The 14,605-nt window shown below is 57.3% G+C and overlaps 1 protein-coding gene across 1 annotated transcript in view; it reads left to right on the forward strand.

The window, feature by feature from the left end:
* The first annotated feature begins 2,356 nt into the window (after positions 1–2,356).
* Positions 2,357–14,605, forward strand: part of EML2 (EMAP like 2) — a 28,307-nt gene continuing 16,058 nt past the window's right edge. The window contains 10 exon segments of the mRNA XM_036416422.2: positions 2,357–2,575; positions 2,578–2,700; positions 5,128–5,346; positions 5,472–5,595; positions 5,783–5,887; positions 8,153–8,181; positions 8,389–8,518; positions 12,915–13,064; positions 14,313–14,382; positions 14,485–14,595. Of these exon segments, the coding sequence (XP_036272315.2) occupies positions 2,503–2,575; positions 2,578–2,700; positions 5,128–5,346; positions 5,472–5,595; positions 5,783–5,887; positions 8,153–8,181; positions 8,389–8,518; positions 12,915–13,064; positions 14,313–14,382; positions 14,485–14,595 (1,134 nt within the window). The 5' untranslated portion in view covers positions 2,357–2,502.

Raw genomic sequence — 14,605 nt, forward strand, 5'->3', positions numbered from 1 at the left:
CTTACTGTTTTCTCCCCCTGAAAAGTCCCCCCCCTGCCACCTCAACTCCATGACTGATTACTTCCTTCTTTTTTTTCAATCCTCCCCCGAGGATATTTCTCCATTGATTTTAAAGAAAGTAGAAGAGAGATGGAAAGACAGAGAGAAATATCCATGTGAGAGAAACACACCCATTGGTTGCCTTCTGAATGCTCCCTGACCCGGGCCTAGGCTGGGGAGGAGCCTGCAACCAAACGAAGGTACCTGCCCTTGACCGGAATCGAACCCGGGACCTTTGATCCTCAGGCAGACACTCTAACCACTGAGCCACACCGGCTAGGGATGCATCCTTCTTGTTATTACATCTCACCTCAGATGTCACTTCCTCAGAGAGAGCTTCCGTGGCCCCACTCTTTCTAAATTAGCCTCTCCTTCCTTTTCTTTCCTTTTTTAAAAAATATTTTATTGATTTTTTACAGAGAGGAAGGGAGAGGGACAGAGAGCCAGATACATCGATGAGAGAGAAACATCGATCAGCTGCCTCCTGCACACCTCCCACTGGAGACGTGACCTCAACCAAGGTACACACCCTTGACCAGAATCGAACCTGTGACCCTTCAGTCCGCAGGCTGACACTCTATCCACTGAGCCAAACCGGTTTTGGCTAGCCTCTCCCTCCTGTCCTTAATCATATCACTTTGTCTTATTTCTGTAATACCAGGAACTGAAATTATTTTACCAGCTTTGTGCCTGCGTCTTCATCTACAAAATGGTGATGAAAGTAAAACTCGTGGTGAAGATAACCGAGTGCTTGGCACATAGTAGTGCTTAATAAATGTTAGCTATTATTATTATTATTATTGTTATTATTTGTTTTGTGGATAGTAGCTTACATCCTCCACATACTGCAAGGTACACGAGAACAAAATAAACTCTGGGATTGACTTGGTGACTACTGAAACTCCAGAATCTAGGCCAGAGCTTGGCCTATGGTAGGCTTATTTATTGATTTGAGAGAGAGAGAGGAAGAGGAGAAAAATAAAAAACCATTGGCGCTGCCTCCTGCACACCCCCACCAGGGGTCCCAGCCTGTGCCCTAACAGGCAGCCTCCCAGTTCCCAGGATGACACCCAACTAAGTGAGCTACATCAGCCACCACTCAGTGAACGTTTTTAATATTTTTAAATATATATAGTTTTTATTGATTTCAGAGAGGAGGGGAGAGGGAGAGGGAGATAGAAACATCAATGATGGGAGAGAATCATTGATTGACTGCCTCCTGCACGCCCCCCACTGGGGATCCAGCCCGCAACCTAGGAATCCAACCCATGACCCTTCAGTCCGCAATGAACGTTTTTTAAATGAATGAAAGAGGTAGGCGCGATGGAAACCCCCTGTGCCCTCTCCCGGTCCCCAGAACACACACACTTTCCAGATGTGGAAACTGACTGTCAGAGTCACAACGAGAAATCGGTGGAACCAGGAATCAAACCCAGATCGACCTTGCTGCAAAGTCCTGTGCTGAATTTCAGGGTCAGCCTGTGTCTCCAGAGGCAAATCTCTTCCCACCGTGGGCTCGCTTCCCCTCCCTAAGCACGGGCCGTGTCTAGCTAGCTAGGCTGGGACTCTCCATGGGGACTTGGGGCAGGTAGTCCTTTATTTTTTAAATCCACTGTCAGGTGTTCTACCCTCCCGTCTCCCCCCAGCTTCGGAGCCAGCTCCTACAGACACCGCCAGCTGGCCTGGCGTCAGAGCCGGACCTGGGTCCGACCCCGGACCGGATAATGAGGTTGTGGGAGATCAGGGCTGTAGGGGAGGAACTAGGGGCGGCTGATAGGAAAGTGGAAGGAAAGATGAAGAAGGTACAGACTTGGGGGAGGGGCCTAACCTCCGGGGGCGTGGCTAATCCTATAGGAAGGCTGGGTCAGGGGGTCTGGGCGAAGTATCACAGCCCTCGGGGTCTCCCGCAGGACTCCGGGGTGGAGTTTAGGCCCCTGGGGGCGGGTCTGGATCTAATAAACAAGGGCTCTCAGAACGGGGCTAGAATAAGGGTCCCAGGGCGGAGCTGGTGGACATCTGGGTGGATTTAAGATCCCAGAGTCGGGTTCTAGTCTTGCAAGGGAGCTTTTGGGGAATCCAGGAAAAGACTGGGGAGGAGGTTTGGGGTGGGAGGAGGAGATAAGGGAGCATCTTCCCCCACCCGATCCTCTGTGTCGGGGCTAAGCCTATGGCTGAAAAGCAGGGGAGGCCCCGCCCCTTCCAATTCTTCTGCGTTCCTATTGGTGGAAGGCCCTGCGCGACAGGCTCTCATTGGTCCTGAGCGGTCAAGGTGGGGGCCTAGAGAGACTATGCGCCGGTGGTGGGCTGGACCAGACAGTACCGGGGGTGGGGGGACTGGACCCAACCAATCCGGGCCTGAGGATTGCGTTGGGGGGCTCAGCAGGAGGTGTCCCGACACCCCTTCCCCCCTTTCTGGGCATCCTGAGGGATGACCCCGGTGCCAGGCCCGGCGCCGGTTGTCGCATGACGCCGGGCAGGCCGAGCCGGGGGATGCTGGAACCAAGGGTGTTGCTATGGCAACGGGAGGCAGGGCCTGGGGTGGGGACCGGGCCCGGGCTGGGGCCGGGGGTGCCGGCGGCGGCTGTGGCGGGGCGATGGCGGAGCGCGGCCCGGCCTTCTGCGGCCTCTACGACACATCCTCGCTGCTTCAATACTGCAATGGTGAGACACCCCCCCCCCTCCATCCTTCCGACCCTGGCCCTGCCCGGCGCTGGACCCATCTCCTCCTGCCCCAGCCTCCTGCTTCCAAATCCGCATCCTCAGCCCTTGCCGAAGACCTCCATTTCTCCCCCATAAGGGCTGACCCCAGAGCAAGGTCCCCATCCTTAAAGCCCTGATCCCAGACCCCACCCCACCTCCCTGCTTCCACCCTCCTCTTCTCTCCCCCCACCCCGGGGGGTGGTGTTTGAAGAGGCAAAGGCCTGGAGGTGGGCAAAGGCCTGAACTCTGTCCCCCCTTTCCCCTCTCAGTCCCCTGGGACCCTCCCCTTCTCCCTGGCAGAGGGATAGACAGACTGGGGGGAGGGTGGGGTTTGGTGTGGGACCTGGGAGGACCACCAGAGGACTTCGCATCTACTAACCCCCCCCCAAAAAAAAAATCCTTAGGCCCCACACCTCCCATCCGTTAGGACCCATTTCATACAAATGAGTGCGACTCCAGGAGGGCCATTGTGGGGGTCCAGCCCAGAGGAGGGGTGCTGGAGGCAGAGGGGAGGGGGGATGGGAGGGAAATGGGCACTGAGGGTGGTCCCTGGGCAGGAGGGCTGAGGGTGGGGGAATGGTCTGGAAGGATCGGAGGACCTGAGTCATGGTTTGGTGGGGGCAAGCTGAGGCCTCAGAATGCAGCTGGCCTCTCTGGGTGGGGGCCGAGGGGACAGCTCCTCTATCCACTCAGGAGGCCTCTCCCAGTGTGGAGGCTTACTCCCCCGGGGGCAGCTGGCAGAGCGTCAGGATGCTGGCTCATGGTGTCCTCCATGCCCTCCCTAAGACGCAGAATGACGGGGCTAAGTACCTTTCCCGCTGCTGATGGGCTGTGCGTCCATAAACAACTAATCTAACCTCTCTGAGCCTCAGTGCCCCTTCCCCTCCGCTCCCAAAATGGCCATCTTAAACACAACTACGAGAGCTGCTGGCAGCATTGGGTCCCACAACATTGGAATGTGCTACGCATCTTGCATGAACGGTGCCAGCCACACGGAAGCCCTCTGGAGCAGATCTCATTTTTGGGTAGCATTATTCATGGCAGGAGGAGGGGGATCGATACAAAGAGGCGATTGGGCCTCCTGCCCCTCACCTATGGGCTGTGTGACCTTCGGAGGGTCTCTGTGCATTTCTCCAACTTCCGTCCCTAGTTTTCCTCCTTTTCCTAGGTGATGCCGGCGGGACCCTGGGATCCCCTCCTCTTGAGTTCCTAGCCTTGACAGCTCTCTCCCCCTCCCCCCTACCTTAAGAAGCCCCCACCTTTCTCTGCAGGCCCAGGCACCCAGCCAGAGAGGCACTGGGAGGGGGGCAGGGCGGGTGAGGTCTGGCAGGCGATTGGGTGCCCCTCCCTCCCGGAGCGGGTGGGGGGGAGCGAGGGGAGGGACCGAGAGCTGCACTGCGGAGACCAGCCGGCGGGCAGGGCAGCCTACAGCTTCGGGATGGCAGATGCGACCTCCACGCCCCGTCCCCGCTAATGCTGCCGCCTTCAAACCCGCCCGGCTGGGAGCCAGGCCTTCCTCGGTTGTGGTCAGCAATGAGTCTGGGTATGAGTGGCCTGAGGGGAAGGGGAAAGGGGGACCACCGAAATGGGATGGAGGGGCGACGGAGGAGTTATTTGGCTGCATCCAAGGGATGGAAGGAGAAGGAGAAATGAATCTAGGGTGTGGGGTACAGAAGCAAAAAAAAAAAAAAGGGGGGGGGGGGGGGGGACGACAGGTAAGAGAAGCTCCGATTAAAAAAAAAAGAGAGAGTTTGGGTCTCCTGGGTCTGCGACGCGCTACCTGCAACCCTCGAGTCCGCCGCCAGGGGCCGCACGAACTCCGTCCTCGCGGGCGGCGGCGCTAGGGTCCAGCCCGCAGTGGGAACCGAAGGGGAAGAGGAGGGACCAGGCGTGACCTTTTGGCTTGGAGAGTCTTAGAAACAGAAAGAAGAACTTAGAACTCGCGATAAGATATTGACAGTCTTCGGGAGTCCATTCTAGAACCTCGGTGCCACAAGGAACAAGTTGATGTCATCTTTTCAAAGGCTGATGATATCACTCATACATATTTAACGTCTTAGTCATAGCATCTTCAAGCCGGGGTCGAAAGTCTATTGATTCGTACGGAGAACTGTTAGCAGAGAGGAGGGGACTTCCCTCAGGTCCCACCTCCGGGGCGCTGAGCGGAGAAGAGTGGCGAGGGGTGAGAGCCTGGGGATTTCCCTCCCGCCCGAGCCCTCTTCCTGGCCCGTCTCCAAGCGCCCCAGCCCCCTGGCTGCGGGAGAGGAAGGGAGCAGCGTGGCCGGCCCGGCTTAGAGCCGGGGTGGCAGGAGGGACGCCTCGGCGTCGGAGCTCCAGGGCCCCCCCCGCAGCCAGCCCCGCTCCCCCCCGCCCCCCGCCTTCTTGCAGATGACAATTTGTCCGGGACGAGCGGCATGGAGGTGGACGACCGCGTGTCGGCGCTGGAGCAGCGGCTGCAGCTGCAGGAAGACGAGCTGGCGGTGCTGAAGGCGGCACTGGCCGACGCGCTGCGGCGCCTGAGGGCGTGCGAGGAGCAGGGCGCCGCGCTGCGGGCGCGGAGCACCCCCAAGGGCCGGGCGCCCCCGCGCCTGGGCACCGCCGCCTCGGGTATCTGCCTGGGCACCGCCGCCTCGGGTATCTGCGCTAGCCTGCGGGGATGAGCCAGGGAGGGGCGGGCTCGGACCTCACCCTCACCTGCTTCTGCCTCCCCCCCAACACCCCATCTCTCTTAGTGTGCCAGCTCCTCAAAGGCCTTCCCACCAGGACGCCCCTCAATGGCTCCGGACCCCCGCGGCGCGCGGGCGGCTACGCCACGTCCCCATCCTCGCCCAAGAAGGAGGCGAGCTCCAGGCGCAGGTGAGGCGCAGGAGCTGGGGCCCCAGCCTCCTCTCAGACCTGGTGGGGAACAGAGCGTATATGGAGAGGGATGGACTCGTGTGCCCGGCCGCCGGCGGTGAAAGGTGCCGGGAGGCCCTCGCCCCCCTCCCGCCCCGCCGCCCGCTGGCCTCCCGGGACCCGCCCCCACTGGGTGCTCTCTCCGCAGCGCCCGCCGCTACCTGTCACCCGAGCGCCTGGCCTCGGTGCGCCGCGAGGACCCCCGCAGCCGCACCACGTCCTCCAGCAGCAACTGTAGCAACAAAAAGGAAGGGTGAGTGTCGGAGGCGGGGACATGTGAGGTCAGGACCTCAGATAGGCGTCGGAAAGGATGGGGGATGTAGGGTGATGCCCCCGGCCACGAGACCATCTGGTTCAGAATGCGGGGACCGTGCCGGAAGCGTGGAGGGCCCCATCGGAGACTGCGCGGTGGAAACTGAAGGCTCCGGAGGCGGGGCCAACGCGGAGGGGCGTGGCCAAAGCCTTCAGGCACTCGATAATAGTCCGGGCGGGGATAGTCCGGGTCTCCGGGGGAGCGGGGCAGGGGCCAGGGTAGAGGTCAGAGAGGAGCTGGGTCTGTGGGCAGAGCGAAAGAAGGAATGAATGTAAAGGAGAACTCCCATGGACTGTCTCAGGTGTGGGATCCAGGGCAGAAGCCCCAGGGGAGTTTCTGCAGGAAATGGGGCATCCATTCTAGAACATCGGGTGCCAGTAGGAATAAGTGGATGTCGTCTTTCGAATGCTGATATCACTCATAAATATGTACCATCTCAGTCACGGCATCTTCAAACCCTCCTCTCTCCTGACAGTCTACTACGTAGGAATCCATAGACTTTCGAACCTGGTAGGGGCGTGTTTGGAATTTGAGGGCGTGGCCCGAATGCCAGCCTGGGCCGAATCAGAACCTGGGGCCGGGGTCACTGGGGCAGCACCCAGGCGGGGCGAGTCAGGCCCAGGAATCCGGGTGGAGCGGAGCCGGGGTCAGGCCTCGCCCAGTCTCCGGATGTGGAGGGACTCCGCTGGAGGCCTGGGTCACGTGAAAGGGGTCGCAGTCGGAATGCCTGGCGGGACCAGAGGCGGGGAGGTCAGTTGTCCGGAGGCAATCAACTCTGGGGCAGCAGCGGTAAAGTGGGTGTGAGCGGAATGTTGGGCGTGGCCAACGCCTGGGGCGGGCCTTACCGAAGAAATGGGCGTGGCCAGGGTGTAGTGGGCGTGGCCAGGGCTTGGGAGCAAGAGCAGGATTAAAATACAGACCTATTTCCACCCCATTCAAATAATAGCGAACACGGACATAGACTTGTTGATAGATGAAATAGAGAAGGGCCGGAGACTGGAATGGCAGGACACAGGCTTTATTGGAGGGAAGAGTCCCCCTGCCGGCTGCTTCCACAGAGAGGGGCGGAAGAGAGCGAGGCCAGGGTACAAGCACCTTTAAAGATAGGGGACGGGGTTTAGGGCACTCAGCACACGCTGATTGGTGATTAGGGACCTAGGGACTTAGGAATCCGAATGTCTGGCCCCAGGTGGGGTTTACGTCTATCCATCAACTGGAGGAAGGGAGGATCTATCACTTGTACAGGCACTGCTCCAGGCACCTAACATGAATTAACCAATTTAATCCTCGCAGCCGCCCCGGAAAGTAGGTATTCTGTTATCCCCCTTTTACAAACGAGGAAACTGAGGCAGAGGCTGGGCAACTTGTCCACCCTGCTCGGCAGCGGCAGGGCTGGGGTTTGGACGCAGGCAGGCACGCCCCCGAGCCCATGTTCTCAAACAACACTCCCCTATCCCCCTCACCCCACCCCCCCCAAAAAAAGAGCCGGGTATCAGGACCCACCGCCTGGGACCTGAGACCCGGTGCGGCCCGCCGCTCCCGGGTCGGCCGCGGAGGGCGGGGCGGGGCGCGGCGGCGCGGGCGCCTCCCAGGGCCGGAAGCGGCGGGGCCGGTCCCGGCTCCACCCCCGGCCCCGAAGCTCCGCCAGCCGCCGCCATGAGTAGCTTTGGAGCCTGGTGAGACCCTCGCAGACCCCCCCCAGGCCCCCCTCCTCTCTGCGCTCCCGGGGTCTGAGTCCCAGGCCTCCCCCCAGCCGGGGACCCAGGCCCGCGAGCATCCCTCCTTTCCGCCGGCGGAGGGGACCTGGACACGCCCCTCCCCTCAGCCCTCCACGGCTTTCCTCAATGCTGGGAGTTTGGGGCGCTGCGGGGGTGGGGAGCGCGGGGAGAGCCGTGCTGCTGAGGAGGGAGGGGTCCCCGGTGACTCCCCTCTTCCAGGATCGCGTTCCTGCCGCTCCGTGCTGTGTGACCTTTGGCGATCACTGCCTCTCTGGGCCTGTGTCTTAGGCTCTGCACGTTCAACCGAGCAAAGCACACGGCCTGCAGAGAGGCAGCGCTCCGCTCCTGTCGCGCCCCCGTTCTGTGTGCATCGGAGGCCTCCCTCCCTCCCGGGCGCGGTGGGGTGAAGTAGCGGCGTCTCTCCTTTGCTGAACTGCTCCCTAATAAAAAGGATTAACTTTTTTTCCTTCTTGTTCTGTCCTGACAGCAAAACCAAAGAAGCTATCTTCAGCGTGGGTAAGTGAGAAGAGGGGGAGAGGCTTCGTTGGGGGCTTGCTCGGGTGAGATCCCCGAAGCTGGAGGTCTGGGGACCTGGCTACTAGGCTTTTGCTTCTCTGGCCTCAGTTTCCCCACCTATTTTTTTTTTTAAGTGAAGCCTGTAGGGGAGAGGAAATAGGGATGGGGGGGCTGGGCCAGCACCTGACCTCTGGGGTGTCCTGGCAGAGGAGGGCTCCGTGAAGATGTTCCTGAGGGGCCGTCCTGTGCCCATGCTGATCCCGGATCAGCTGGTGCCCACCTACAGCCTGGACACGCGCTCAGAGCTGCCTTCCTGCAGACTCAAGCTGGACTGGGTGTATCCTCTTGCTGTAATTCCCTCCCCCGCCTTCACATCCCACCCCCCAGTCAGGAGGGGACAAACGTCCTGGGTGTGAGACCTCAGCACATGGAGCGCCTTTGTACTGAAGACGGGGTCTTCCCAGGCCCCTAAGGCTGGAGGGGTCAGGATGACCCGGAGTCAGAGGGGGCAGTGAAAGGCAGGTTAACTGAAATGACCTTTTTAAAAAAAATTTTTTTAAATATATTTTTTTGATTTTTCACAGAGAGGAAGGGAGAGGGATAGAGAGCTAGAAACATCGATGAGAGAGAAACATCGATCAGCTGCCCCCTGCACACCCCACACCGGGGATGTGCCTGCAACCAGTTTACATGCCCTTGACTGGAATCGAACCTGGGACCTTTCAGTCTGCAGACTGACTGCTCTATCCACTGAGCCAAACCGGTTTCGACTGAAATGACCTTTTATGGTTCATTGAAATAGCAAATGTTTGCTGTGTGCCTTCCATATGTCAGATTCTCTTCTATTTGCAAGCTAACCTTTTAAAGCTGGGGGTGGGACACACACACACACACACACATGATAGCACAGAAGCCAGTGATTAAATAAACAAGATGATTTCAGCCAGTAGTAAATGCTGGGAGTACAGTATCCTAAGCTCATCTGAGGAAAATAAGGATTTCTCTGAGGAGGGGGCGTGTGGACTGAACTGAACAGTTAGGGAGAACTGAAATGTTCCAAACGGGAGCCTCCACAGGTCCCAGGGCGCCGTGTCCAGAGCCAGCGTGGTGTAGCTGATGAACAGAAGTTGGCACTGGTTAAGAACCTGTCTATGGAGCCGGGCACAGATGGGTTGAAACCCCAGCCTCACCTCCTGCTAGCTATGTGACCCTTGGACAAGCTACCTTGCTTCTCTGGGCCTAAGTTGCCTCCTCTGAAAAGTGGGGTTCATGATCTCGATTCATGGGGCTGTGAAACGAGGCGTAAAGGTGCTGAGCTTGTAATATGTGCCCCATAAGCAGGGGTTATAAAATGAAAACTAACCGTTATCGAACACTTATATGCCAGACACTGCTCTATGACCTCCTGGTTCATGGGCCAATGCTCAACCACTGAGCTACACCGCCGGGCTGTTCTAAATTATTTGATGTATAAATATGTTGAATGGCATGGTCCTTCTCTTTTGTGGAGTTGAGAATTTTTACAACCAGTGGCTTCCAAGAACTCTCTAAGGCCTGCAGGTTGGGAATTACTACCAACTAACCCTAACCCTAACCCTAACTTCCCAGATGAGGAAACTGAGGCTGAGAGAGGGGACTGAGCCCTGTCCCAGGGAGTCAGAACTCTGACTCTGGACCCCAAGCTTTTCCCAGAAGCCCGCTGGAGCTGGGCTCAGAATCCACGGACCCACCCTGTCTTCTCCTCTTGGCCTTGGTTCCTCTCTGATATCGGAGCCCAGGCTGTCCTCGAGGCAGCCGGAAATATACATGCGAACAAGGAACACCAAGCTGCCATGCCAGGATGCGCTTGACAGCATCAAAGGAGAGAGGCAGCTGAGAGCAAAAGTCAGCATGGGTCTCAGCTCAAAAACGACTCTGAGGTGGAGCAGTTCCTCCCAGTGCCCACTGGGGTTGGGATAGACGTGTGGGCATTCATTAAAATCTTTTCTGAACGTTTTCTGGGGCTGGGGACCCAGTGGTCACTGCGACAGTGTCTGCCTGCCCTCCTGGGCTCACCGTCCAGTGTGGGGACAGACTCCTTGACAGTGACAGCTCAGAGTGGGCAAGGCTGGGATGGGGCAACCCCGAGGCTCAGGGAGGGCTTCTCAGAGGAGGAGTTACAGAAGTAAACAAAGCCGCCCGGAGTTCCCCACCATGGAACTCCGGGGACGAGGACAGTTAACAAGTCAACTAGATACTTACTAAGTGGGTAATGCAGAGGAGGATGAGCCGAGGACAGCTCGGAGGAGGAGGAGCAGGAGGAGGAGGAGACAGCTAAGAAGGGTGGCAGATAGAAAGTTCTAGTAAAAGGGAAAGTTACTGCCCCAGCCTGGGGCGTGGTAATGACCTTGGCACTTTGAGGAACTCTAAGAACAGTCCAGGGAGGCCAGGAGCCCTGCTAGAGCCCAGGAGGGGCCAACCAGGCGGGGAGGTGGGGGATGCGGGGGGAGGAGTGTGGGTTTTCTCCTCCCCAGAGTTCTGGGAGCCCCAGAAAGTTCTAATCAGGGGAGACTTAGCCATTCCTTCAGCAGATACTGGATTCATTCAGGGGTGGGCAAAAGTAGGTTTATAGTGATGAGGACGTGATTCAGCTTGTTCTTGTATTCTTATTTATTCATTAATGATTGTATTGCTTTATTTTTTCTTATTGTTAACCTACTTTTGCCCACCCTTAATGCCCGCTGTGCACCAGGCCCTGATCTGGGCGTGGCGGATACGGATGTGAACAAAATGGACAGACAGCCCTGCCCTCCCAGAGCGGGCACTAGCCCAGGGGGCAGGCCATTAAGCAGATAATAGCGCTGCATGCTGCCGAGTGCCCGGCGGCACAGAGATGGAGCGGGGAGGGGCGGTGCAGTGCGGGGCATGAGTTTGCAGTTTCAGAGAACAAGGGCGGGAAGGCCTGCCCAGGAGCTGACAGCTGAGCAGAGAGGAACTGAGGGGCCATGAGGGCTAAAGGGGGAGAGGGGGGGCGCCTCGGTGGAGGGAAGAGCTAGGACTAAATCTTCAAAGTGAGAAGGGAGGATGGCTCCTGGGACTGGAGCTGAGGAGGGGGCGGGGAGAGAGGAATGGGGCCCACATCAGGTTAGGCCTTGGGCTTGGGCTTTTGTTAGGACTTCGGCTTTGATTGTGAGTGAGGTGGGACCCACCCATGGGAAGTTCTGAGAAGAGGAGGGGTGTGGGCGGAATCAGTGTGAATGGGTTTGTCTGCGTCCCTGTGGGGAGGGGTGGGCAGGAGGATACATCCATTTCCCGTGGCTGCTGCCATAAATGACCACAACCGAGGCGGCTTAAAACACCAGAGAGACCTTCTCTCAGCTCTGGAGGCCAGAAATCCCGAACCAAGGTGTCAGCCTGGCCCCTCCCTCCGAGGCTGGGAGAATTTGTTCCTGTCTGCCTCCTAGCTTTCTGCGGCTGTTTGATGGCTCCCGGAGTTCTTTGGCTTATAGCGGCATCACTCCAATCTCTATCTTCACAGGGCCTTTTCTTTAAAAAATATATTTGTATTGATTTCAGAGAGGGAGGGAGAGAGAGACAGAAGCATTAACAATGAGAGAATCATTGACTGGCTGCATCCTGCATGCCCCACATTGGGGATCGAGCCTGCAACCTGGGCATGCGCCCTGATCTGGATTTGAACAGTGACCTCCTGATTCAGAGGCCAAGTCACATGGTCTTTTCCACCCCTGAGTCTGTGTCTTCTCTCTCTCACTCTCTCTTTTTTTTTTTTTTTTAATATATTTTATTGATTTTTCACAGAGAGGACGAGAGAGGGATAGAGACTTAGAAACATCAATGAGAGAGAATCATCAATCAACTGCCTCTTGCACACCCCCCACTGGGGATGTGCCTGCAACCAATGTACATGCCCTTGACGGGAATTGAACCCGGGACCTTTCAGTCCGCAGGCCAACGCTCTATCCACTGAGCCAAACCGGTTTTGGCTCTCACTCTCTCTTTTAAGAAAATATATATCTTATTGATTTTTCACAAAGAGGAAGGAAGAAGGATAGAGTCAGAAACATCGATGAGAGAGAAATATCTGTCAGCTACCTCCTGTACACCTCCCATTGGGGCTGTTTCCCCAACCAAGGCACATGCCCTTGACCGGAATTGAACCTGGGACCTTTCAGTCCACAGGCCAACATTCCATCCACTGAGCCAATCCGGCCAGGGCTGTGTCTTCTCTTTATTTTATTTTTATTTAAAAAATATATCTATTTTATTGATTTTTACAGAGATGAAGGGAGAGGGATAGAGAGTTAGAAACATCAATGAGAGAGAATCATTGATCGGATGCCTCCCACACACCCACCATTGGGGATGTGCCTGCAACCAAGGTACATGCCTTTGACTGGAATCGAACCTGGGATCCCTCAGTCCGTAAGGCGACGCTCTATCTACTGAGCCAAAACAGGGCGTCTTCTCTTTCTAAGGACACTTGTCATTGGGTTTAGGGCTCACTCAGATAATCCAGTTGATCTCATCCTAAAGCCCTCAATCACACCTACAAAGACTCCTTCTCCTAGTGCAGCCACAGCCTCAGGTCCCGGCGTTAATATTTGGGGGGCCTACCATCATTCAAGCCCCTGAAGGGGGAAGCTTGGAAGCACGAAAACCCACCTCATTAAGTTTGGTATCAGTTGGCACATGCAATGCCAAGCAGGCTCCTTAACCAGCCCGGGCATCTCCAGCTATGGCTACCGGGGCCGAGACTGCCGCTCCAACCTCTACCTGCTGCCCACGGGGGAGATAGTGTACTTCGTGGCCTCCGTGGCCGTGCTCTACAGCGTGGAGGAGCAGAGGCAGCGGCACTACCTGGGACACAACGATGACATCAAATGGTGAGGCCTGGGAGGGCCTGGAGAGACGCTGTGGGGACAGTATTGGGGTGGGGTGGAGATGGGGACAGTATTGGGGGTGGGGTGGGGGTGGGGACAGTATTGGGGGTGGGGTGGGAGAGGGGACAGTGTTCGGGGTGGGGTGGGGGTGGGGACAGTATTGGGGGTGGGGTGGGGGTGGGGACAGTATTGGGGTGGGGTGGGGGTGGGGACAGTATTGGGGGTGGGGGTGGGGACAGTATTGGGGTGGGGTGGGAGTGGGGACAGTATTGGGGTGGGGTGGGGGTGGGGACAGTATTGGGGTGGGGTGGGAGAGGGGACAGTGTTGGGGGTGGGGAGGGGGTGGGGACAGTATTGGGGGTGGGGTGGGGGTGGGGACAGTATTGGGGGTGAGGTGGGGGTGGGGACAGTATTGGGGTGGGCTGGGGTTGGGGACAGTATTGGGGTGGGGTGGGGGTGGGGACAGTATTGGGGGTGGGGTGGGAGTGGGGACAGTATTGGGGGAGGGGCGCCTTGGTGGCCTGCCGGCTGAATTCAGAGGGGAAAAGTGTGGATTGATTATATTTCAAATGTTCGTTAATTTTCTCAAATGCCAAGATATTTCACTTCCTTTGAAAACTAGCTGGCACCCCAGATAATCCAGCCATCTGTTGGACCTACTTGGTGCGGCCACTCATTTTTCTTTTTACTTATTTATTTTCATTGATTTCAGAGAGGAAGGGGGAGAGAGAGAGATAGAAACATCAATTTTGAGAGAACCATTGGTCGGCTGCCTCTTGCACCCCCCAGCCTGGGGATTGAGTTCGCAACCCTGGGCATGTGCCCTGACCAGGAATAGATCCTGACAACCGCCAGTATGCCAGCCAACACCCTAACCGCTGCATATACTGGCCAGGGCAGTGGCTGCCCCTTCAAGTGGGTGCCCTCTCCTGGCCATTTGTGGTACAGGCCTTGGCCCTTGAATTGGAGACCGCAGGCCCAGGTCTTGCTTCTGAGCTGGGGTACCCAGAGGGTACCTCTTTATTGATACTGTGTATTGACTAAATGACTCAGTCAACCAAGTGTAGAATGTAGAATGAATAACCAGGCATTATGCCCTTGACCGGAATCGAACCTGGGACCTTTTAGTCCGCAGGCCGACATTCTATCCACTGAGCCAAACCGGTTTTGGCTAACCAGGCATTTTGACTATGGTGTGCTGGTCCCCCTCGCTCTCACTGAGCCCTGTCCATCTGTCCTCTCTCTCTTCAGCCTGGCTGTCCACCCCGATATGGTCACCATTGCCACTGGACAGGTGGCAGGCACCACTAAGGAAGGGAAGGTAACAGAGGGAAGAGGGCAGGACCGGGAGACGAGTGGGGTCCTGGGGGGGTGGGGACAGGCAGCTGGGTCTCCCCAGGTAACAGGCCTCTCTTTCCCGCAGCCACTGCCACCCCACGTGCGCGTCTGGGACTCAGTTTCCCTCTCCACTTTACACGTGCTGGGCCTGGGCGTGTTTGACAGAGCTGTGTGCTGCGTGGGCTTTTCCAAATCGGTGAGTCCTG

This window comes from Pipistrellus kuhlii, unplaced genomic scaffold, assembly GCF_014108245.1.
Source record: "Pipistrellus kuhlii isolate mPipKuh1 unplaced genomic scaffold, mPipKuh1.p scaffold_m20_p_55, whole genome shotgun sequence".
Classification (NCBI taxonomy): domain Eukaryota; kingdom Metazoa; phylum Chordata; class Mammalia; order Chiroptera; family Vespertilionidae; genus Pipistrellus; species Pipistrellus kuhlii.